This window comes from Euleptes europaea, chromosome 20 (assembly GCF_029931775.1).
Source record: "Euleptes europaea isolate rEulEur1 chromosome 20, rEulEur1.hap1, whole genome shotgun sequence".
NCBI lineage: Eukaryota > Metazoa > Chordata > Lepidosauria > Squamata > Sphaerodactylidae > Euleptes > Euleptes europaea.
In genome coordinates this window covers 10548115-10574554 of record NC_079331.1, presented here as the reverse complement: position 1 = coordinate 10574554, position 26440 = coordinate 10548115, and the positions used below count along the sequence as shown (strand labels likewise).

The 26440-nt window shown below is 46.4% G+C and overlaps 1 protein-coding gene across 1 annotated transcript in view; it reads left to right on the top strand.

Annotated features, from left to right (window-relative positions):
* Positions 1-745: 745 nt before the first annotated feature.
* Positions 746-26440, top strand: part of SHC4 (SHC adaptor protein 4) — a 39978-nt gene continuing 14283 nt past the window's right edge. Inside the window, 2 exon segments of the mRNA XM_056865820.1 lie at positions 746-1336; positions 13507-13577. Of these exon segments, the coding sequence (XP_056721798.1) occupies positions 746-1336; positions 13507-13577 (662 nt within the window).

Genomic DNA, 26440 nt, shown 5'->3' with positions numbered 1-26440 from the left:
CATAAAATCTGCTTGAAGTGTTTTGGGGATATTACAGTGTTCAGGAATCTTTCGAGAACTGGCAAGGTTTCTGTTGGGAACAACTGAACTTCATCTGCAGAATTTTATTTTTTTAATTTTGACGATTAAATAATTTTTAATGCAAATTATTCCCCCCCCCCCAGCTGATCTACTCAACATTTAAATGCTAAGCACAAGACTAGTGGGGGGGGGGGAATCTCCTTTCGTTGCTGCTGTTCTAGGAAGAGGATAGATTTTAGCTCTTGTTTTGTATGAAATAGTGTGTGTCTTTCCTGTTGTGTCTGTACATCAGCCTAGGTTGTACTATTAAAGATCCAGGCAGGGAGCGTGCAAAGCCGAGGACGATTTTAAAGGTGGCTTTGCTTGCGAATGCAGTGATGAAGAACGGCTCTTTCCCTTTTAGACAGCTGGGATCTGCCTCCGCTTGACCTGCCCGCGTGTGCGTCTGAAGGGTCTCACTGAGATTTAATTTTTTTAAAAGCCAGATGTCCGGACAAAACGACGCCGGGTTCCTTGAGAGGAAGAAACCGCTCGGGAAGCCGCCGAGAACCCCGCCACCAGCGACCCCCAAATCTGCCGTCGTCTTTTTTGCTTTCAAAATCGTTCTGGTGTGCCTGATTCCCTATTACTTTCTGTCGTTTTTAAAAAGGCAGCCGGTTTAAGGCAAAGAGGGAATTGGGGGTTGGTTTGTGGGGTGTTTTTTTTTGTTTTAACTTCGAAGGCTATGAGAGAACGCGTTCCACATAGCCTCGGTGGACACGTCCTGAATGTAGATCTGCTGGGAGACCCAGGGATGCTTCACCGGGCGAAGTACAGCCGTTTCAGGAACGAGTCCCTCGCATCCTTGGAGGAAGATGCGCCCGGCGGACCTCTGCGTCTTAAAGGTTCTCCATCTTCTCATTCCTCGACGCCGAACATGCCTGTCGACGGTGTGGCCCTCGGGACGCCCGACAGCCCCGTCGCCCTGTGCACCTTGATACCTCGCATGGCCAACCTCAAGCTGGCCAATCCTTCCACCTTACCTAGCTTGAAGAACTTCTGCCTGCGGACTAAGGAGGTGCCGAGGATTAAACTCACAGAGTGTGCAACTGTTCCAAGTAGCCCCACCTCGCCAGAGGTCAACCTGACCCCTTGCCTGTCCTCTTCTTACCCCCGGGGAGACCTGGACAAGCCACCGAAGGCCAGCCCGAACCGCCAAGAGGGAAACGTTTGGCTGGGCGCAGAGGAATCTGCTCTGTGGACCAAACAGGGCAAAGACCTGGGCGGCAAGAGGGGCGAATCTGGTTTGGAGGCTGGGATCTCCTACAGCATCCGAGTAAGTAGGTTGTTTTTCCCCTTTCCCTTTTGAAGTGCCGATGACTCAGTCTAGTATTTTTATAATGTCCGTTTTATATTTGGTTTTTTTAATGTGCGTAAATCTGGCAAACCACCCCGTAAACAAAGTCTGCCTAGGGAACGTCAAGATGTGACATCACCCCATGGGTCAGGAACGACCCGGTGCTTGCACAGGGGACCTTAACCTTTACCTAAATCTCCACGAGGTGAATTTGGCCCCTGTTGTTGGGAGCCAGCATGGTGTAGTGGTTAAGAGCGGTGGTTTGGAGCGGTGGTCTGGAGGACCGGGTTTGATTCCCCACTCCTCCTCCACGTGAGCGGCGGAGGCTAATCTGGTGAACTGGATTTGTTTCCCCACTCCTACACACGAAGCCAGCTGGGTGACCTTGGGCTAGTCACAGCTCTCTTAGAGCTCTCTCAGCCGCACCGACCTCACAGGGTGTCTGTTGTGGGGAGGGGAAGGGAAGGTGATTGTATGCCGGTTTGAGTCTTCCTTAAGTGGTAGAGAAAGTCAGCATATAAAAACCAACTCTTCTTCTTTATTGCAGATACACAGGCAGAGGCTTGCTCAAGGCCAGGGGTGTCAAACTCAATTATTACGAGGGCTGGATATGACATAAATGTAGGGTTGCCAGATCAGTTCCCTGGAGAAAATGGCCACTTTGGCCATTGGACTCTATGGCATTGAAGTCCCTCCCCTCCCCAAACCCTGCCCCCAAACCCTCCCGCTGGTGGCGAAGAGGGACCTGGCAACCTTAGCTAAGGTGGATTTCTGTAGATAGAAGGGAGGTGTCTTGGTGCAGATGGAAGCAAAATAATAACTTGTGCTCTTGAACTAAGGCTTGATTCCACCTTGGTGTTACGTGTCTCCCTTCACCATTACTCCAACTCCGAAGGTCGGGTTGCCAACCTCCAGATGGCGGCTGGAGATCTCCCGCTGTTACAACTGATCTCCAGCCGTTAGAGTTCACCTGGAGAGAATGGCCGCTTTGGCAATCGGACTCTATGGCGTTGACGTCCTTCCCCTCTCCAAACTGTGCCCTCCTCAGGCTCTGCCCCCAAAATGTCCCAACCCAAAGCTGGCAACCTTATTTGTAGGGTTGCCAGGTCCCTCTTTGTCATCGGCGGGAGGTTTTTGGGGTGGAGTCTGAGGTGGGTGGGGTTTGGGGAGGGGAAGGGCTTGAATGCCATAGAATCCAATTGCCAAAGCAGCCATTCTCTCCAGGTGAACTGATTTTTATTGGCTGGAGATCAGTTGCAATAGCAGTAAATCGCAAGCTAGGACCTAGGGGTTGGCAACCCTACCTATCCAAAGGGGAACCTTGGCATCAATCTGGCAGGGGCCAGTAGGGTCTATTCTTGGGCCCTTTTATACAGAGTTTCTCTGGACCTGAAACAGTGGGTCAGACGGCAAACAAGGGGACCAGGGCTTGGTGAAACCCAACAGCAAAAGTTGATTTGTGCAAGTGGCAATTTCGCCCAGGAAACCTAATCTATAGAAAGGAAGGCTCCAGAAGCTAAAGGAAAGGGATCCGAAGAAGATCCCAAGAAAGAATCCTTCCTGAATGGAAGACTCCTTTAGTTCGTGGAAGACTGCTTTTCTCAGAAGTCTCTTTCTATGCATGAAGGAGTGGAGGAGCAACCTTCTCTGGTCTTCGTGTGCTACAGGAATGTAAGGGGAAGGAGGGGAGCAGCAATAATGTCACATTATACATTACTTTCTTTGTGAACTAAGTTGCTGCTTCCCACAAGGGAAATGCGACACAATTTCTACTCAGGCTCCTCTTTAGTTGATGAAACCCACAAATAGTTGGGGCTAAGAAACGGAGCCTTCTCCAAGTGTAATGACTACAGGAGAATTACATAACTTTAAGGCTGACAATGAGGAAATTGACTTTCTATTCCTTGGCTCCACCATCAACCCAAAGGGAGACTGCAGCCAAGAAATCAGAAGGAGATTGAGACTGGGAAGGGCAGCCATGAAGGAGCTAGAAAAGATTTTGAAGTGTAAGGATGTGTCCCTGGCCACCAAGATCAAGTTAATTCATGCTATCGTATTTGCTGTTACTATGTATGGGTGTGAAAAACTGGACAGTGAAGAAAGCTGATAGGAAGAAAATAGATCCCTTTGAAACGTGGTGTTGGAGAAGAGTGTTACCGATACCCTGTACTGCCAAAAAAAACCCCAGTGGGTTATAGATCAAATCAAGCCTGAACGGACCTTAGAAGCTAAAATGACTAAACTGAGGCTACTGTATTTTGGTCACGTCATGAGACGACAAGAGTCACTGGAAAAGACAGTCATGCTAGGAAAAGTTGAGGGCAGCAGGAAAAGAGGAAGACCCAACAAGAGATGGATTGACTCAATAAAGGAAGCCACCGCCCTCAGTTTGCAAGATCTGAACAAGGCTGTCAAAGATAGGACGTTTCGGAGGACTTTCATTCATAGGGTCGCCATGAGTCAGAAGTGACTTGACGGCACTTCACACACACACACACACACACACACACACACACACGGGTTAAATTTTCACTAGATCTCATTTCTGGGAACACTTAAACCTTGCAAGTATATTAAATGCTAACGCTATATGTGAAGTACTCTGGGAACAGTAAAAACTAAGTACTGTGATAACAGCGCTTTAGCACGACTTTGTGTTATGTTGTAAAAACGGCACAAACAGACGGAGACTCCTCTGTGCTTAACCATCAACCGTCAGGAGGTTTCAGGGCAAAATGTCGACCGGTACAGCCGAATTACAAAATGCCAAGGCTTATTCCAGCTTGTTGTTGGGATCCGGCTCACACCAGGGTTGTTGTTGAGAGAGAATGGCCGATTCATGACGTTGCCAAGTTGCCAAGGACACATTCTGCCTTTCGGCAAGTCTTTCCACATGAGGGGGTCTAAGGGTTGCCAGCCTCTAGGTGACGGCTGGAGATCTCCCAGGATTTCAACTGATCTCCAGGCAACAGAAAGCAGTTCACTTGGAGAAAAGGGCTGCTTTGGATGGTGGGTTCTATGGCATTCTACCCCATTGAAGCTCCTCCCCTCCCCAAACCCCACCCTCCAAATCTGCAGGTATGTCCCAACCCAGAGCTGGCCACCCTATCGTGGGGAGTGCCCTTCCACCTTTTTAGACCAGAAAGCTGCTGAGCTGTGAGGACAGCTGGGGCAGTGCCGTGGCTCAGTGGTAGAGCCTCTGCTTGGCATGCAGAAGTTCCCAGGTTCAATCCCCGGCATCTCCAGTTAAAGGGACTAGGAAAGGGTTATCAAGGTTGTCTGTGCCTACTTTACTTGCGTTTTCCAATACGGGCCTTGCTTGTGTGCACGCAAGTCCGGCACTGTTAATTTTTAACAGTGTTAATTTTTATTAACCAAAAACGGCTGGCAATGTGTATGCGGGTTAGATTGTGAGCTTGCAAATGTTTGAATGGTTGTTAACAGTTTAAATGGTTGCGTTATTAAATTAAATTAACATTCCCCAACCTTGGCTTTCTTTCCAAACAGAAAAGCAGGATATAGATTTTTTTTTTTTTGAATACATATGTGAAGAATTAGTAGGTGTTTTGATGGCCATTGACTCCAATGGGTTTAGTTGAGAAGAGGACCTGTCCTTCCAAATAAGGGAAAGAAAGGGATGTACATAGGATTGCCAGGTCCCTCTTTGTCCCCCTTGGGAGGTTTGGGGGGTAGATCCTGAGGAGGGCGGGGTTTGGGGAGGGACTTCAATGCCACAGAGTCCAATTGCCAAAGCAGCCACTTTCTCCAGGGGAACTGATCTCTGTCGGCTGGAGATCAGTTGTAATAGCAGGAGCTCTCCAGCTACTACTGGGAGGTTTGCAACCCTAGATGTACAACAGACTTTCAACAGTGGTGTAGAAAGAAAGTGGTTTGGGCATATGCAGTTTGCCGATATCCTAGTGCTTGTTGGGGGGAATGAAAAAAGTCTTCGGAAGAGCTGAAGAATGTTTTTCACATGGATGAGTCAGTGCTATGCAAAACAAGGCATTTTCCCAAATTAGAATCTGTAGGCTCATCCCTAAGATATTTTGGTCTCTACTGTGCTGTTGGATTCGATAGGAAAAATGAGCCCCCGGCACGGCAGGAAGAGACGGTTCTTCTTTCCCCGTGGCCTGACATTCAATCCTGTTTCGTTCTGTTCAAAACGTATCTTCATTAGGCTCAGTCGGTTCTACCAGTATTGAGGTGAACTTGAATCAGTGGTCTAATTCCTGGGATCTCCCCTAGTTCCGTTTTCTTTTTTTAAAAAAAAATATTTTTTATTAGAAATTTTTAATAAAGGGGGCACAGAAAGGAAAAAAGGAGGGGAAACAGATAAGGGATTTTCACATATAATTTATTATCTCCAGGCCCAGATTCAATCAAGCTTTAATCTTACCCCATTTCTACTCTTAATTTATTGGTCTGTTAATTATCTTAGTTCATCGGTAGCCTTCAATTCTTCTTTGCTACCCTTTTGTTTTACCATAAAGATAATTAATCATTCATTACCAAACTTGTGCTCTTTTTTCTGACTAATAGTTGAATCATACATGTCTGTATTGATCAGTCCCTTAATATATAACCGCTCTAGCTTAAAAATTAAATACATTTACTAATTGTCTATGGCTGGTAACTTTCCTGCTCCTATAATCTACTCCCTTTCATACATGAATCAATCATGGAAATCTGATAAATAATGGCTGCCACATCTGTTCAAACTCTTCCACTAGTTGATTTTTGAGAAGGTGTGATAGTCCCACCACTGATGCACAGTCTTGTAGTTTTATAATCCAATCGGCCCTTTCTGCTACTGTTCCCCCTAGTTCGGTTTTCAAAGGCAGCTGTGCACAAATCACTTTTTGAAGCTCTCTGGCTGTTGGGCGGGCGTGAAATGCACTGCATATTTCCCTTCTCTTTTGTGTATCTACTAGAGTGGGTTCTTTGTGTGAGAATACGCGGGTGTTTCTTCTTCGCTGGTTTCTTCTAACATAAAAAGCTTGGCCACTTTGGTGTATTTGTGCAGCAGGTTTTGTCTGGTGCTCATGAAAACTCTTGTGAAAACTGGTGATTCTCAGATTTCAATACCTTTATTGGCATACCATCAAGCAGTCAAACCCGGTGATTCTAAGTGTTGGAATAGGAAGGAAGTAGTGGTATTGCTTTACTCTGCTCTGGTTAGACCTCACCTAGAGTACTATGTTCGGTTTTGGGCACCGCAATTTAAGAAAGATGTAGACAAGCTGTAACGTGTCCAGAGGAGGGCAACAAAGATGGTGAGCGGTCTGGAGGCCAAGTCCTATGAGGAAAGGTTGAAGGAGCTGGGGATGTTTAACCTGAAGAGGAGAAGACTGAGAGGGGATATGATAACCATCTTCAAGTACTTGAAGGGCTGTCATATAGAGGAAGGTGCCGAGTTGTTTTCTGTTGCCCCAGAAGGTCGGACCAGAACGAACGGGTTGAAATTAAATCAAAAGAGTTTCCGTCTAGACATTAGGAAGAAATTTTCTAACAGAGTGGTTCCTCAGTGGAACAGGCTTCCTCGGGAGGTGGTGAGCTCTCCTTCCCTGGAGGTTTTTAAGCAGAGGCTAGATGGCCATCTGTCAGCAATGCTGACTCTATGACCTTAGGCAGATCGTGAGAGGGAGGGCACCTTGGCCATCTTCTGGGCATGGAGTAGGGATCACTGGATGTGTGTGTGTGGGGGGGAGATAGTTGTGAATTCCTGCCTTGTGCAGGGGGTTGAACTAGATGACCCTGGTGGTCCCTTCCAACTCTATGATTCTAGGATCTGGGAGACCCAGGTTTGAATCCCCTCTCTGCTACAGAAGCTTGCTGGACTACCTTGGTCTAGCCGTACACTCTCAATCTAACCTACCTTACAAGGTTGTTGTGAGGATAAAATAGAGAAGGGGATAATGTTGTAAGCCACTTTGGATCCTCATTGGGGAGAAAAGTGGAGTCTAAATGAAGTAGAATAAAGGAAAGGCTTGGGGAAGTGATATAGCTAAGTGGATAGAAACAAAGTCTTAGAGTTAAGGTCTAACTGGAATAGTTTCTAGTAGACCAATGATCTTCCCAGATTTTTTTAGACTTCGGAGGGTCACACCAGAATATGTGTGTGTGTGTGTATGGGGGGGGTTTAAGTTGAAGCCCTTTGTCCACGTGCCCCACAGTAGTGATCTGAATTGGGGGCAATGTGTGCATGAAAATAGAGGAGAACCTGCAATTGATGTAGAAAAGAAGAAGAGTTAGTTTTTATATGCCAATTTTCTCTGCCACTTAAGGGAGAATCAAACTGGCTTACAATCGCCTCCCCTTTCCCCTCCCCACAACAGGCACCCTGTGAGGGAGGTGAGGCTGAGAGAGCTGTGACTAGCCCAAGGTCACCCAGCTGGCTCCGTGTGTAGGAGTGGGGGAACAAATCCAGCTCACCGGATTAGCCTCCGCCGCTCATGTGGAGGAGGAGTGGGGAATCGAACCCGGTTCTCCAGATCAGACTCCACTGCTCCAAACCAACGCTCTTAACCACTACACCACGCTGGGCTCTGCTTTGCTTCTCCATGGCTCTCATGGGAAGGAAATTAACATCAGTGATTCTGTGCTCCTTCTCGTGTAAGTTTCAGGAGCTGGGGACGTGTTTTTAGCTTCTCCTCCTTTGATGCTCTGCTCTGGGGGAGCAAACGTTTAATTATAATATCCAAGGAAAGCCATTCAGAGCACAGGTGTCTGCTCATAGACCCAGGCGGCTCCAAATCTCATCAAAGGGATGGAGGAAGAGAGTCGGCTGCAGCTGTTCCATCCCCTTCCTTTAATAATTGCTCGCAATGAGTCATGCGGCTTGGCATCTCACCACGGACCAACCTGGCATGGAGGCCCTGGCGATCTGCTTGGTCCTTGCCTTTCATTACATAGCGAAAGGGTGAGTACGCTCTGGAGGGAGGCGTCAGAGGAGGATGTGAAATGGCTGTAGCTCAGTGGTTGAGCATCTGCTTGGCATGCAGAAGGTCCCAGGTTCAATCCCCGGCATCTCCAGTTAAAGGGACTAGGCAGGAAGGTGATGTGAAAGACCTCCGCCTGAGACCCTGGAGGGCTGCTGCCGGTCTGAGTAGACAATACTGACTTTGATGGACCGAGGGTCTGATTCAATATAAGGAAGCTTCATGTATTCATGTGGCCTGTCCTCAGATGATAGCAAAGTGGGGCAGATAGCAACGCCCTAGAGTGGCAGGAGACCCATGGAGGAGATTAAAAAAAGGAAATCACATAGTCTTTATTTCATCACTTTGTACTGTTATCTAAAGGACGTTAATACTATGAAGAATACAGATTGGCTTGCTTGCATGAGCAGAAGAAGAAGAGTTGGTTTTTATATGCCGACTTTCTCTACCACTTAAGGCAGAATCAAGCCGGCTTACAATCACCTTCCTTCCCCCTCCCCACAACAGACACCCTGTGAGGTAGATGGGGCTGAGAGAGTGTGACTTGCCCAAGGTCACCCAGCTGGCTTCATGTATAGGAGTGGGGAAACCAATCCAGTTCACCAGATTAGCCGCCGCTCATGTGGAGGAGCGGGGGAATCAAACCCGGTTCTCCAGATAAGACTCCACTGCTCCAAACCACTGCTCTTAACCACTATACCACGCTGGTTGGCTCTGTTTGTGTGTCCTGTGCCTCCCAGTGGTGGTCTCTGTCTAGGGTTGCCAGCTCCGAGTTGGGAAATACCTGGAGATTTTGAGGGTGGAGCCTGAGCAGGGTGGGGTTTGAAGAGTCCAATTGCCATAGTGGCCATTTCCTCCAGGTCAACTGATCTCTATCAGCTGGAGATCAGTTGTAATAGCAGGAGATCTCCAGCTAGTACCTAGAGGCTGACAACCCTATCTCTGTCTTACCTGAGGGCTTTCGGGATTCTGAAGCCTGCATTTCCTCAGGTAAACGTATCCTGCATTTTTCAGCAGTGTGCTGCACAGTAGCAGCACAACTGTTTTGCAGCACATTGCCTGTTTTCCACGCCGGGCGCAGGCTTCAGCTTGGCCCCGATGACAGGGATGAATAAGTACGTGGTCGATTTCCCCTGCCTATAGTTTATCCTCCAACTTTCAGTTAGTGTTTGTAAATAGCTCCTTGCTATGCACAGAGGTGTCTCGGATTGCTGTTTCCTGCAACACGGTGCTTTAATTAAATAGAACTTCTGCCCTAGAGATACGAATAAAATCGTTTTTTAAATTAACCAGTCGAACCACACTGCAAAAAAAAAAAAAAAAAAAGACCTTGACATGCTAGTGCCTATGATTTAGGCTTACAAATTTCCCAGTGGCAGCAAGCAATCTCTCATCCCTGCTCTCAATCTACTACCCTTAGTAATTTGAGCGGTGGGGGAGGAGGGAATGACATCACTGGCGAAGGTTTAGGAATTTCCCCCAGTCTCCATGGTCAATAACATAGAGATTGGGGGATTCCTACAGTATTGGCCAGAAGTGACATCTCGTCCATTGACAATTTGCACACGCTCCATGCCACTCTAGGAATTTCCCCGATCTAGTGTAGAGACCATAGAGATTGGGAAGCTCCTAGAGCTTCACAGAGAAGTGACATCGTATGAATTGACCCTCAACCTGGAGGTGACATCACAGACTCCATGCACGAATAGTCAGCTTCCCCCTTCCCCCTTTGTGGTCCCGTTTCTTCTCTGATGATAAGTGGCAAAGAAAAAAGTATTTAAAGGAGAAAAGGGATATATCACTATGAGATAGCAGAAGCTGCATTGGATTAGATCTCCACCCACTTCTGGTTCGCAGCCCCATCCGTTGAAACCTGTGATCCAGAATGAATGAATGTTATTTGCGGTCAAAGACCAATAAATACACACTATATGTAGCAATCTTACAGCTTTTCAAATAAAATAGGATATAAAAACTTATCAACATTAAAATCAAATTACCTGAGCTCGATCCCGACAGTTTGCCGGCTCGAGGTTGACTCAGCCTTCCATCCTTCCGAGGTCGGTGAAATGAGCACCCAGCTTGCTCGGGGTAAAGGGAAGATGACTGGGGAAGGCACTGGCAAACCACCCTGTAAACAAAGTCTGCCTAGAAATCGTCGGGATGTGACATCACCCCATGGGTCAGGAATGACCCGGTGCTTGCACAGGGGACCTTTACCGTTTTAATTTAACTATTATCTCTTTCCTATATACAAAACATCCATCAGGTTTCTCCATTTTTGAAATCCCAATAGCTCAACTTCATCTGCATTTTTGCCTTTTAATTTACTACGTACTTTAATCTCCGCAATGCAAAATTTGGCAACCCGTCTTGTGGTCGAAGGGTTTTCGCCCGCCAGTACTTTCCCAAGTTTATATTTGTTGGAATAACCAGATAGATTTTCCAATAGTAGGGATAATATGGCTAGTCGAAGCTGATTATAAATGAGGCATTTAAAGAAAATACTCTCCCTAGTCTCGACTTCTCCGAGTTGGCATGGACAGATCCTCCTCGCAAGTGTGATCCAGGTGACCACATCTCAGAATTCTGTTTCTTAGGCAGTAATGCAGAGTCGGTATCACCTGTGTGCTTTCGGAACAAAAGTGTCCAGATTTCCTGTGGCAGTTCAAGAATAGAGATTTGTAAAAGCTGCACATAAAACCCACTCTTTTGGGGGGGGGGGTCCACCATAATCGCGAGTACGGCGAGGTGGCTGATAACAAAGCAAAGAAAGGACGGCGCTTTTTGCCCAAAGGTTTTAAAACCCAGCTTTTCCTTCCGCAGACCTCTTCCTTTCGGCCTCGGCATCTCGACGCCCGCCCTTTTTGCTTTCTGAAGCCGGCCCCGCTCTTTTGACGCTGGCTTTCCTTTTCCCAGTCCCCTTCCTATCGACATAGAGCCCCGTTGCACAGAGTGGTAAGCTGCAGTACTGCAGTCCAAGCTCTGCTCATGACCTGAGTTCGATCCTGACGGAAGTTGGTTTCAGGTAGCCGGCTCGAGGTTGACTCAGCCTTCCATCCTTCCGAGGTCGGTCAAATGAGGACCCAGCTTGCTGGGGGTAAAGGGAAGATGACTGGGGAAGGGACTGGCAAACCACCCCATAAACAAAGTCTGCCTAAAAAACGTCAGGATGTGATGTCACCCCATGGGTCAGGAATGACCCGGAGCTTGCACAGGGGACCTTTACCTTTCCTATCGACACTGCGTGCAACCTTACTTCTGTGATTTGGGGGTTATGTGTGTGTCATTCAGTAAACAAGGCCAGAGACTGGGAGAAGCGGCTACATAAATGCCTTTCTCTTACTCAGGCTTTTAAGCAAGAGTGGATCTTTGCGAGAAACAGTGACAAGATTAGCTCCACTCAGGAGAATTTATTGCAAACTCCCAGTATTGATTCCCTCCCCCCCCCTTGCCTCTTCTCTTCCCTCGCTCCCAATCTTCACTCGGTATACCTTCCCACGCATACGTTCAGGGCGATCTTACTCACTGTCATATGATCTCAGACTATGACTCACCTACTGGCTTCATCAAGGATGGCGAAGCGCACACAACCGGCCGATTGTACAAGGTTTCTGCTCTTCGCAGAAATCGCTCACAGACACACAGACAATCCCACCGCCGTGCTTTTCAGAACACAGACTGTCCATCCTGTTAAGAAAGAGATTAAATCTCAAGGGGAATGTTCAAGCTTGCGATTTGCAACAAACCAAAAATTATCTTCTGTTACTTAGATCAGGGGTGTCCAATCTTTTGGCTTCCCTGGGCCACATTGGAAGAATTGTCTTGGGCCACCCATAAAATACACTAATACTAACGATAGCTGATTCATAATTTTTAAAGTTAGTTTACGATTTTGTGTTGGGCCGCATTCATAGCCATCCTGGGCCGGATGCAGCCCGGGGGTCACAGTTTGGACAAGCCTGATTTGGATTTTAACACTGTAAATTATTTTTTGTGTTCCTTTTAAGCTGCATCCTTTTAAGCTGCAGAGTAGACAGGGAGATTTCAACTTAGGTGAAATAAAAGTTATGTCTTCTGTGTATTTTTCAGGGCTTTGTGTGTGCGATTAGTTTGCAATCATCCGTAACAGCAGTCGTTATAGATTCCGAAAGCTTGTTTGCAAGTTATATATGGTTCTCTGAGATGTGAGAGGATCCAGAAGCAGTGCTTCTCTTTAGAGGAGAGTTCTAGTCATAAGAACAGAAGAACAGAAGAAAAGCCTTGCTGGATCAGACCAAGGCCCATCAAGTCCAGCAGTCTGTTCACACAGTGGCCAACCAGGTGCTTCCAGGAAGCCCACAAACAGGACGACTGCAGCAGCATCCTGCCTGTGTTGCACAGCACCTAATACAAAAGGCATGCTCCTCTAATCCTGGAGATAATAGGTATGCGTCATGACTAGTATCCATCTTGACTAGTAGCCATGGATAGCCCTCTCCTCCATAAGAACATAAGAAAAGCCCTGCTGGATCAGACCAAGGCCCATCTAGTCCAGCAGTCTGTTCACACAGTGGCCAACCAGGTGCCTCTAGGAAGCCCACAAACAAGATGACTGCAGCAGCACCCTCCTGCCTGTGTTCCACAGCACCTACTATAATAGGCATGCTCCTCTGATCCTGGAGAGAATAGGTATGCATCATGACTAGTATCCATCTTGACTAATAGCCATGGATAGCCCCTGTCCTCCATAAGAACATAAGGAAAGCCCTGCTGGATCAGACCCAGGCCCATCAAGTCCAGCAGTCTGTTCACACAGCGGCCAACCAGGTGCCTCCAGGAAGCCCACAAACAAGGCGACTGCAGCAGCATTGTCCTGCCTGGGTTCCACAGTACCTAATATATTAGGCATGCTCCTCTGATACTAGAGATGCTAGTCCTGCCATCTTGGAGAAATCTTGTCTGCCCTTCTCCATGAGGAGAGGTTTCTCTCCTTTGCCGGGCTGTTTTGTGTGACTCCTTCCAGTCTGGCGAGAAGGCTCATGTGCAAAGGACACCTGTCTGCTGCCGCGTCTCAGGCTCACAATCCCTCAAGGTGATAAAAAAAATACATAAATGAGGGGATCTTTTATGCAAGTGTGTATTCTGATTGGACGGTTCTCCCTTTATTTGTTCCAGACCATTTTTAAACAGTTATGATTTCTCTCTCTCTCTCAATATTTATTCTAGTACATGGGCTGTATTGAAGTGTTGCAGTCAATGCGGTCTCTGGATTTTGGCACCAGGACCCAAGTCACAAGGTAAGTGGTGAGAGACTGAACGTGGTATTTTATCAGTTGCTGTAAAAATGTTTATCTTGCTCTGAAGGCCCAGATGCCTTCAAATTCTGCTGATTGATTCGTCCCGGCAGCCGTTCTCTAGATCCTTTTATGCTTTGACATCCTGTTTCAGGTTGGAATTGTGGCTTCTTGGCCTGTAGTCAAGCGTAAGGGTATACCACGTGTCTTTTACTAGGAGAATAAACCTTGGAAGTCCTTGAGCTTCTGCGCTCTTCCACCTCCCCCCCACAATTGTACATGGCTCCAATATTGATGATTCTCCCTTAAGTGGGAGAGAAAGCTGGCATATAAAAACCAACTCTTCTCCTTCTCCTAGGATTGCCAGGTCTCTCTTCGCCACCGGCGGGAGCAGTGCCTGAGGAAGACAGGGTTTGGGGAGGGGAGGGACTTCAAGGCCTTAGAGTCCCATTGCCAAAGCGGTCATTTTCTCCAGGTGAACTGATGTCTGTCGGCTAGAGATCAGTTGTAATAGCAGGAGATCTCCAGATAGTACCTGGAGGTTGGCTACCCTACCTTCGTCTGAAAATCAGTTGAGGCCCTTTGGATTTCCTGCCCTTTTCCATCAAGTTGTCACTCATAAAATTTGTTTTTTCTTTCTTTTTTAAATCATTACAATCCCTTGTAAGTCGGGAGGATTGGAGTCTATAGAGCATGTTTTGCTCAGGTGCTCCTTCTACGAGGAAGCTCGTTGTAAGCTAACCATTCCCCTGCCCAGCCAAATCACAGTCAGCTCAGATGAAGGGAGGATTAAGAGTCTCCTTTGGGAAGGGAAGGAGCCCCATGGCACAGAGTGGTAAGCTGCAGTCTAGCAGTCCAAGCTCTGCTCACGACCTGAGTTCGATCCCGACGGAAGTCGGTTTCAGGTCGCCGGCTCAAGGTTGACTCAGCCTCCCATCCTTCCGAGGTCGGTCAAATGAGGACCCAGCTTGCTGGGGGTAAAGGGAAGATGACTGGGGAAGGCACTGGCAAACCACCCCCTAAACAAAGTCTGCCTAGGAAACGTCGGGATGTGTCGTCACCCCATGGGTCAGGAATGACCCGGTGCTTGCACAGGGGACCTTTACCTGGGAAGGGAGTGCAAAACAGGTAGCCAAATTTTGTGCAATTGCATATAAAGTTAAACGCCTAATGTTGGGCAATTGCAATTAGATTAAATCATAATTTGGTCAATGTTAGTCTGCCATAAATTATTAGGAAATTTTAATTAGGAATGTTTAATTAGGAATGTTCCCGCTATAATTTTTTTACCTTTTGTAAAACGAAGCATGTGTTTTACTGGCTTATGCTGGTTCAATAAATCCGAATCTGAAATCATTACAATATAGCCCCAAATTTACATTGGTTGTTGCTGAGGTCAAACCGGCTGAGACAATGGGATCGGGAAGTCTTGAGTACCTTTTTTTTTCTAGAGCAGTATAACTTCCAGGCTTCGGCCCTGCGAGGAACGAAGAGCATGTAAGCTGGATATTACTTCACCAGTATATTGGCCACCAACGATCCTACGAATGAATGCCATAAAATGCCTCCATTCAGCAGGAAACAATAAAGAGCAGCTCATCGTTCCCCGAGGGCTTTTTAAAGCATGAGCTACGCTGTGCCCTGACGTCATGTCGAGAGGGTTTGCCACTTCCTCTGCTGAGTTCTGCAAAAACAGATCTTGGCTGGACTGCATTTTCAAGGCAGTGGATGTTAAACCTAACTTGAGGTTTCTTTATTCTCTGGACAATCATGGCTCTCTACTGCATTCCTTGCGCATTGTGGAGTTGAATCTTACTGCCTTTTCTCGTAGCTCAGAATGGGAAAGGATGGTACTAGCGTGGTGTAGTGGTTAAGAGCGGTGGTTTGGAGCGGTGGACTCTGATCTGGAGAGCCGGGTTTGATTTCCCCCACTCCTCCACTTGAGCGGCGGAGGCTAAGCTGGTGAACTGGATTTGTTTCCCCCACTCCCCTACGGATTCCGTGGTCTGCCAAAAAAACAAACCAGTGGGTTATAGATCAAATTAAGCCTGAACTGACCGTAGAAGCTAAAATGACTAAACTGAGGCTGTCGTTATTTTGGTCACGTCATGGGACGACAAGAGTCACTGGAAAAGACCGTCATGATAGGAAAAGTTGAGGGCAGCAGGAAAAGAGGCAGACCCAACAAGAGATGGATGGACTCAATAAAGGAAGCCACGGCCTTCAATTTGCAGGATCTGAGCAAGGCTGTCAAAGATAGGACATTTTGGAGGTCTTTCATTCATAGGGTCGCCATGAGTCGGAAGCGACTTGACGGCACTTAACACACACACACACACACTCCTCCATATGAAGCCAGATGGGTGACCTTGGGCTAGTCACACTCTCTCAGCCTCACCTACCTCACAGGGTGTCTGTTGTGGGGAGGGGAAGGGAAGGTGATTGTAAGCTGGTTTGATTCTGCCTGAAGTGGTGGAGAAAGCCAGCATATTAAAACCAACTCCTCCTCCTCTTCTTCCCCTTCTTTTCCCCCTTCTTTTCCCCCTTCTTCTTCCCCCTCTTCTCCTTCTCCTTCTCCTTCTCCTTCTCCTTCTCCTTCTCCTTCTCCTTCTCCTTCTCCTTCTCCTTCTCCTTCTCCTCCTCCTCCTCCTCCTCCTCCTCCTCCCCCCTCTCTCCTTCTTCCCCTTCTTCTTCCCCTCCCCTCCCCAGGTAAAAGTGGTCATGCTCTGGAATGGATGATTCTGAGAGCTGAAGCATCTTGACACTTCTGTGATGAATTGTGTGGATTTAATGTCTGAATAAGAATACTGATTAAGGATGGGGGAGCACATGTTTCCTTTCTGTGTTTTAGACCCCATGTAATTATTTGCCAAGGGTGCTTCTGTCTCTGGTTATCATGATGTAGGGAAATTACCACGGCAAATGCTCTTAGACCTGACCTGGATAGCCCTAGTATAGCCTGATCTCTTCAGATCTCAGAAGCTAAGCAGGGTCAGCCCTGGCTTGTATTTAGATGGGAGACCTCCAAGGAATACCAGGGTCATGACATGGAGGCAGGCAATGGCAGACCACCTCTGAAGGTCTCTTGCCTTGAAAACCTACAAGATCACATTAACACATATGAACACATGAAGCTGCCTTCTACTGAATTAGACCCTTGGTCCATTGAAGTCAGTATTGTCTACTCAGACCAGCAGCAGCTCTCCAGGGTCGCAGGTGGAGTTCTTTCACATCACCTTCTTGCCTTGTCTCTTTAACTGGAGATGCCGGGGATTGAACCTGGGACCTTCTGCATGCCAAGCAGATGCTCTAACACTGAGCCACAGCCCCTCCCCACGTCGCCATAAGTTAGCTGTGACCTGACGGCAAAAGAAAAATTGTGCTTAAATACTGGTTGTTGTTGTTTTTTCTCAATTGCATCTTGAATATTTCAAAAAGTAGGCCTTTGAATCTTTCCTATGAATCTCACCACCCAGTAGGGTTGCCAGCCTCCTGGAGTTCTCCCGGAATTACAGATGATCTCCAGATCTCCAGCTGATCCGTTCCCTTGGAGACAGTGGCTGCTGTGGAGGGTGAACCCCTGTGGCACTGTGCCTTCTGAGGTCCCTCTCTTCTCCAAACGCTGCCTTCCCTGAGCTGCACCACCCAATCTCCTGGAATTTCCCAACCATCTACCCAAATAGAAGAAGAAGAGGAGTTGGTTTTTATATGCCGACTTCCTCTACCACTTAAGGAAGAATCAAACCAGCTTACAATCACCTTCCCTTCCCCTCCCCACAACAGACACCCTTGCAAGAGAGGTGGGGCAGAGAGAGCTGTGACTAACCCAAGGTCACCCAACTGGCTTCATGTGCAGGAGTGGGGAAACAAACCCCAGTTCACCAGATTAGCCTCCACCCCTCATGTGGAGGAGCGGGGGATCGAACCCGGTCCTCCAGACCAGAGTCCACCTCTCCAAACCACCTCTCTTAACCACTACACTGCGCTGGCACAACACCCTCTCTCTCTCTGAACATCAGGAATGAAGAGTCTCAAGATGAATTTGTTTTTGCATTTCCTCTGCCTTTCTACAGGCAAAAAAGGGGGCATAGTTCAGGACGTATCTTCGGTTTTTAAAAGATGGAAAGAGAACAGGGGGTGGGTGGAAAAAGCGATTTGAAAGGATGTTCTATTTCCATGATCAATAAAGGAGATGCTGAAATGGGTTTAATATGATGCCTGGCTATTTAGGGAGACATTTTGCATTGCAACAGAACCTGAAGGCAGTGCCTTTAAAAATGAATTGTTAAAAGCTTAAGTCATTAAAGTTTCCATTCGCCGCGCTTTAATGCACCCTTAATGCACGATTCAGCCTTGAAGTCGGAAGTTTTTTGCTACTGCGATTAATTTATGCATACCGTTAAGCTGTGGAAGAAGATGATATAACCACCGCTTAAATTAACATTTCACAGTTGGGTTTTGTTTTTCTTTCCGTGCGTCGTTGGAAGCACAACGTCACCCGGTTGTGTAAAGCCAAAAGAGGAAGTCGAAGGTTGAAATTCAGTGGCCGTTCGCGCAATAAAACAGATCTCATATGCCACGTTATAGGCAGTGCAGCAGACTGATAGCAACCCCGTGGGACAGGGGTGGGGAATGTCAGGCCCGGGGGCCGTTTAAGGCCCGTGGAATCATTTGGTCTGGCCCTTTGTGGGTCCTGGCAGATCTCTAGCTCAGAAGGATCTAAGACTGGCGATCCGCTCCCCATCCCGCGGACAGGCTCCACTCAAGGCGGATGGGAGTTTCTTTTGACGAGAAAAGGAACATTTTCCCCCCCTTGCAGAAGAGTCATTAGCTATGGAGCTGCTAGGACCGCCCAAGAAACTGTGTTAACCCTTTCCCACCCGGGCCGTGGAGAATTGTGGCAACAATGGTTAAAGGGGGCAGGGCCAGAATGCACGGCCCGTGAATGATGTTATAAATATCCAAATGGCCCTTGGCAGAAAAAAGGTTCCCCACCTCTGCCGTAGGATTTCCAAGAAAAGAGACGAACGGGTGGTTTGCCGTCGCCCGGTCTCCCATCCAAGTACTAAGCAGGGCCAACCCTGCTTAGCTTCCGAGATGTGTCTCACATGCTGCTGGAGTGTCCCCGTTTCAAACTCCAACGTGACCAACAGATTACTCCTATTTTAACATAACTACCTGCCACCATAATAGGTGATAAAATAGTCCCCTTTTTGTTGGTGGATGACGCTGGCAGGGGCCAAATATCTTTCCCCCATATTTTCCTTAAAGCAATAGGAAAAAAAAAACTCCCCATTAACTGCTCAAGACCAGTGGGTCACGGAAGCTCAGTGGTAGAGCATCTGCTCGGCGTGCAGAAGGTCCCAGGTTCAATCCCTGGCACCTCCAGTTTAAGCGACTAGGCAAGTAGGTAATGTGAAAGACCCCTGCCTGAGACCCTGGAGAGCCGCTGCCAGTCTGAGCAGACAATACTAACTTTGATGGACCAAGGGTCTGCTTCAGTAGAAGGCAGCTCCATGTGTTCATGTGAGCTAGGAAGGAGAGGAAAGAGCCAACATGGTATAGTGGTTAAGAGCGGTGGTTTGGAGCGGTGGACTCTGATCTGGAGAACCGGGTTTGATTCCCCACTCCTCTACATGAGTGGCGGACGCTAATCCGGTGATCCAGGTTGGTTTCCCCACTCCTACACATGAAGCTAGCTGGGTGACCTTGGGCTAGTCACAGTTCTATTAAGAGCTCTCTCAGCCCCACCTACGTCACTGGGTGTCTGTTGTGGGGAGGGGAAGGGAAGGTGACTGTAAGCCGGTTTGATTCTCCCTTAAGCGGTAGAGAAAGTCAGCCTATAAAAACCAACTCTTCTTCTTCCGAGATGTGACGAGATCAGTCTAGCCTGGGCCGTTCAGGGCAATTGCTGGGGTATATTTGTGACTGTGGATAACAAACAAGTCCCCCCACCTACTGCATCTTTAAGCAAAGCACCATGCACTTTTAAACCAGCTGTTGCTGAGAACATCAACGCAGCTTGCAGAGTTAGGACCTTCTGCAAAATGTCATTGCGTGTGCATGTGAAGGAACCGGGCAGTGATCCTTGGTCCAGAACGTTACAAGCACGTCCCTGTTTTCAGCCATGAAATGTTGGGGAGTTTGTGAAGGCTGCGTTTAACTGTTCAACTTAAAAATGGCTCAGCGAAAGAGCTTCAGGGCGGGGGGTGAGGGTGCCCTTGGAAATGCGCTGACCCGAATAAGGCAGACTTTGTCCTGATGATTCAGCCTTCTCCCTTGCAGGATACAATCCCTTTCTGTTCTGCGGGTGAAGGCCTGGCCTCGCGGGCTTAAAAGCCCTGTCGTCCGCAGCATTTTTATTCATTCATATCAGCCCAACCATGTCCTTCCCCGCCGTCTCGTTGTTCGGAAACAATCGACAAAGTGGACCAATGTTGTGGCGGGCTTGCCTCTCTCCTCTTCCACAAAGTCCTTCTCTAGACGGAGCGCAGTCCTTAGAGGGTTGGGCAAGTTCTCATGAACCCATGAAGCTGCCTGATACTGAACCAGACCCTGGGTCCATCAAAGTCAGTATTGTCTACTCAGACCGGCAGCGGCTCTCCAGGGTCTCAGGCAGAGAGGTCTTTCCCATCACCTCCTTGCCTAGTCCCTTTAACTAGAGATGCCGGGGATTGAATTTGGGACCTTCTGCATGCCAAGCAGACGCTTTACCACTGAGCCACAGTTAAAATAGCCCCATGGTTCCCAAAGTCTCAAGCAGAAGAACCAACCAAGATTTGCATCTAAAAACGGGCTTTTGTAACCTGCATATATTATGTACATGAATCGCCATTGCATATTTTAGTTTTATTTGCATAATTTATTCTGTTTCAGAGAGCTGTGACTAGCCCAAGGCCACCCAGCTGGCTTTGTGTGTAGGAGTGGGAAAACAAATCCAGTTCCCCAGATTAGCCTCCGCCGCTCATGTGGAGGAGCGGGGAATCAAACCTGGTTCTCCAGATCAGAGTCCACCGCTCCAAACCACCACTCTTAACCACTACACCACACTGGCTCTCTCATTAGAGACCACCGCTCATGTGAAGGAGCGGGCAATCGAACCTGGTTCTCCAGATTAGAGTCTGCCGCTCATGTGGAAGAGGTGGGAATCAAACCTGGTTCTCCAGATTAGAGTCCGCTGCTCATGTGGAGGAGCGGGGAATCAACCCCGGTTCTCCAGATTAGAGTCCACCGCTCATGTGGAAGAGCAGGGAATCAAACTTGGTTCTCCAGATTAGAGTCCACCGCTCTTAACCACTATACCACCAAAGAATACCAGGGTCGCTATGCAGAAACAGGCAATGGAAAACTACCTCTGAACGTCTCTTGTTTTGAAGAGGTCCTATAATTCAGGGATCTAGAAGAAGAAGTTGGAGAAACTCAAAGCCAAACTTCTAAGAGGCTGACACGGCAGGTCCAAAGTACTTTTTTAAGCTAGAATTTTCTTCTTTAAATCAAGCCTTGTAGTGGAAGCAAAAACACTGTGCAGGAGAGAGAACTTGAAATTCAGCTTTGAACTCCCTTCCCGTAAGCAATCAGAGAAAGAGGCCTTGCCTGTATCCTAGTCGCTTAAATTGGCGTTTAGAAGCATGTAAAAACTTTTATCCGGCTTGTACAGGCGCCCGATAGTGAATGAAGCAGAGCAGCTTGTTATGTAGGCAAAAAAGCACCGAGAGAAGCTGAACGAAAGGGTGCGGGGGGGAGGAAAGTCGGGGCAAAATGAAATTTGGCAAGAAATGAATACTGAGCTCCTTCATCCAAGACCCTTGGGAGGGCGAGCGGGGGAGAATGAATAAGTCAAAAGCAAACTGATAACAAGGGATCTCATTCTTGCAGGCAGAAAAATAGCACCATACCAGCGGATTTTCTCTCCTAAGGGGAGGTCAAAGTTTGTTACCAAGCGGTCTCGGCCTCTTTTATTGCCCACCTTGTCACACAGTTTAAAACACCCCCATGGTAATGTTTTTAACTACTTGGGACACTGTTTTTCCCCATCATTTTTTGTGCATCAATAGGCTTTTAATTTGCAGCATAAAATATATATATTTAACTAGAAGAATATGCAAAGATGGCCAAGCTGATGAACATTAACAAAAGACCCAGAGAAGACTTCTTAAAGAACTGGAAATTGTATTTTGAATATACTTCTAAGTGAAATAGACATTAAAAACGAACACGGAATATTATAAAAGAGGTGGCTTTAGTCCAGTAACTAAATATAGCTTAGTAATAATTATATAAAATTTTGATATAGAGGCAAGTTTATTTTATTTCATTATAACATGCTTAATAACATTAAGTATATTTAGTAAAGGGATTTACAGCTCTTATTGCAAGCTTTATTGTAAGGCTTATGATGTATAACAGGAAAAATAGTATGATATTTCATCGTTAAGGATTAAGTTCCTATATCTCCAATTATTTCTTCAAATAGAAGCCTAATTTTTACGGAATAATAGAAGTTAGATTGGTTGTAGACTTACTTCAGATATTCATAGATAAATGTCTTGTCTAAGATGCGTATCAGGATACTATTAAGTAGGTACGTTGTGTGTTGTGTATTGTATGTTTTGTGTTGTTGAAAAAGTAAATAGAATATATATATATTATAGGAGCAGAAGGAAAAAAATAGCTATCCATTTAGTACCTATGACTGTGAACATGGTAAGGTACTTAAAGGAGGATATAGTGAAACAAGAGCATTCCTTCATATAATAATCCTATGGAATTCACTGCTGCAAGATGGTGTGATGACCTGTAGACTAGACGGCTTTTAAAAAAGGGGGGGATTAGACACATTCATGGGGGAGGAGACACATCACAGGTTGTCTGCCATAATGGCCAAATAGAACCTCCATGATTAGAGGCAGTATGCCCCTCAGTACCAGTTGCTGAAGGGAATGTGGGCTTCCTGGAGGCATTGGATCGGCCACTGTGGGAAAGAAGGCATTGTATTTGATGGGCTTTTTTGGGCTCGATCTTGTTAAGATTGCATTCCCACATTCAAATGGGAGGAAGCATCATTGGTCACATACTTCTGATTATGCAGCACAACCCTGTTCCTGTTTTCCCTAAGTAAAATGGGGCTTGGGACTTGAGTAATCCCTGCCTAGGATTTCCCTTGATAGGATGGTAGTGGTTAGCCCCTTATAAGAACATAAGAAAAGCCCTGCTGGATCAGACCAAGGCCCATCAAGTCCATCAGTCTGTTCACATAGCGGCCAACCAGGTGCCTCGAGGAAGCCCCCAAACAAGACGACTGCAGCAGCATTTATCCTGCCTGTGTCCCACAGCACCTAATATATTCGTCATTCTCCTCTGATCCTGGAGAGAATAGGTCTGCATCATTAACTAGTAGCCATGAATACTCCTCTCTTCCATGAACATGTCCACTCCCCTCTTCAAGCCTTCCAAGTTGGCAGCCACCACCACATCCTGGGGCAGGGAGTTCCACAGTTTAGCTATGCATTGTGCAAAGAAATACTTCCTTTTATCAGTTTCGACTCTCTCGCCCTCCAGCTTCAGAAGATGACCCCGGGTTCTAGTACTATGAAAGAGGGAGAAAAGCTTCTCCCTGTCCACTCTCTCCATACCATACATAACTTTATAGACCTCTATCATGTCTCCCCTTAGCCGCCTTCTTTCCAAGCTAAACAGCCCTAAGTGTTTTAACTGCTCCTCATAGGGAGCGGTTAATGCTCTTTAAGATGTGTCTTCTGTTTTCCAATAGTTGCTGTTGTTTCCCTGTGTATTTTATAATGGTTGCTGCGTCATCCGTAACACTGTTTAAAAAGTTGTTTAAAGGGTCATAAAGGGAGAGGATATGTATGCCTTAAACACATTCCAAGAATGAGGCATTTCCACATTCATACACTGACGGTTAGGAAGCACAGCGTCGGTGACCTTTGGCAAAGTTAACTTCGCCTTTTTGTTCCCTGAACTACTTTGATGAGGATAATTAAATGCTGCATTGCGTGCCAAAATAAAGACTTTGACTGATCTGATATCAGAAGTTTCTTTGTTGAATTGTGGGGGTAAAATGCAGCGTGTCATTTGGCTGTATGGCGCATAATTTGCCTGTCTTTGATGCAGGCGATTAAATGCTGCCTGGACGTTATTAACCGTCTGCTCTTTTCCCCATCTGTGCACAGAGAGGATCTTTAAAAGAGAGGAAGAGGTACATTTAGATGTGGGTGGAAAGGAAATCTTATTAGTTTTATTTTTTAATGTTCTAGTCTCCCCCGGCCCCCCGGTAAGTGCTTAAGGCAACTTAACAATTAGTCCACACTTCTATACTCTCAACAGTTCTTCAAAGGGAAAATCCAGTGTGAAATTGCAGCATTAGAATTCATTAGCAAATTCATGACTGTTGGGAATTAGTCTACGAGTTTTGTCTCTGCCAGGATTACAAAAAGAGTTAAATGTTTGTGTTTAGTTTACATTGACTCAGGAGAATGGTGCTAGCCACTTGGCAAATGTTGATTGGTCAGATCAAGAGCAATTGGTTTGTTTTTGCTGGTCAGTGACCGTATTAATGAATTATTATTATTATTATTATTATTATTATTAGTCATGTGATGTCCTAGAAGCTTCAGTTGAACTGCCGTTTTGGTTAAGAAGAGACTTACTTCTTTTCACTTCTTCTTCCTCTAGTACACTGGTTCCCAACCGGGGGTCTGTGGACCCCCAGGGGTCCGCGAGAACTAAATTAAGGTCCGCGAAACAAAGTTATAAACCCATAATAAATTAATATTTTCAATTAAAAGTTCTCTATTATAAAATATATATATTCAAATATTATTCTAAGTTTAATGTTTAACTAACAGTTATGATTAAAGTTTATTTTCAAATTCTCAGAATTTTTATTTTGAACCTTGGGGCCCTGCACCGAACAAAAAAGTCCTAGTGGTCCCTGATCAAAAAAAGGTTGGGAACCACTGCTCTAGTAGATAATGTTAACTATATTCTTTACTGTTCTTTAAGCCATAGAGCCTGTTAGCCACATGCTGACAAGAGTTTAGGAAATGAATTGTCAACATGAGTTATTAATTTATATTCCAAGTTTATCCTCTTTTGATGTAGTAAACCTCTATCTTTACTGAAAGAAAGCAATGTGTCTTGCACTTCTTTGTGTGTGTGTGTGTCTAATTTATGACCCACAAGATCATGATTTATCGCAGTCTATCTCAACAATGACAGTGTCCACCCTTGCCAGGGCTTAATAGGGACCTGGGATTCCTAACTCGCAATAACTTCTGATATCTTGCACATCCACCCCCGCAGATGTTAATTACTTCCGTTTTACCTCTGTAACTTCCTACGGTGTCTGCTTATCTTGTCCTGTCTTGCATTATATTTTACATCTTTGCCAACCTCACAACAGCTGGTAGTGTCTCCTGTTGATGTCTGCATTGCATTGGATCTTGTTTTTGGACCACTTCCTTTTTTTAACCATTCTTTGCACCTTTTGGTTGTGTATATAAACTGGCCTGATGGATTTACACACCAGGGGACACATGAACACATGAAGCTGCCTTATACTGAATCAGACCCTTGGTCCAGCAAAGTCAGCATTGTCTGCTCAGACCGGCAGCGGCTCTCCAGGGTCTCAGGCAGAGAATGGTCTTTCACATCACCTACTTGCCTAGTCCCTTTAACTGGAGATGCCAGGGGTTGAACATGGGACCGTATGCATGCCAAGGTGATACTCCATTACTGAGCCACAGCCCCACTCCAATCTCCTGGCATCTTGCTCTTTTTATTTTTTTAACACTTCTAGGGATTATTTTTTTTGTTTTTTTAAAATTGATTTACCTTTAAACCTAATGGTTCCCACAAGTTGGTTGAAAAATAAATCCTACCCCAAGGTGGGTCCCCCTTTGTTAATTCTATGTTGTTGTTGCATGGAGGGTTATGTTCTGAATTAGAGAATAAGAATTGATTCAGAATAAGTGTGTTATGAATTCCAACACTTTACAGTAAATGGTTCCACTTCTGGCATGTATGTGAGTATGTTTCACATCACCTACGTGCCTAGTCCCTTTAACTGAAGATGCTAGGGATTGAACCTGGGACCTTCTGCATGCCAAGCAGATGCTCTGCCACTGAGCCACCGCCCTAATACTGCCCTGCCTCTGCAGGAAGGAATATGAAATGAAATTCATCCCAGCTGGGAAATATTTTGGAAGGAAGGAAATACAACCAGGCTTCCACTGAGGTTAACCTTGGCTGGCCTTTGGATAATGTTTACCAAAATGACATGAAGGAGAGGATCTGAAATAAATTAATATTATGTACAACCGGCAGCTCAATCCTTTAAAAATGTCTGGAATAGGTGCTTGTTGTAGTGTGGTGCAGTGGTTTGGAGCAGTGGACTCTGATCTGGAGAACCGGGTTTGATTTCCCACTCCTCCACATGAGTGGCGGAGGCTAATCTGGTGAACTGGATTTGTTTCCCCACTCCTACACATGAAGCTAGCTGGGTGCCCTTGGGCTAGTCCCACTCTCTCAGCCCCACCTCCCTCACAAGGTGTCTGTTGTGGGGAGGGGAAGGGAAGGTTTGAGTCTACCTTAAGTGGCAGAGAAAGTCATATAAAAACCAACTCCTCTTCTTCTTACTTCAGGAACAGGGTAGTGTTATGTCTCTCTTCCCTAAAGACTGGAGGGTCAGACTTCTCGAGCAGGAAGGCAGAATTCTACCACTGCACCCAACACCCATTACTCTCCTGTAGGCTCCTGGCAAAGATGGCAGAACATGCCATCCGGTAGTGCCAGCATCCATGGCACCTCCCAAGTCTTTTAAATGTATTGCTATCGTTTAGCTTGGG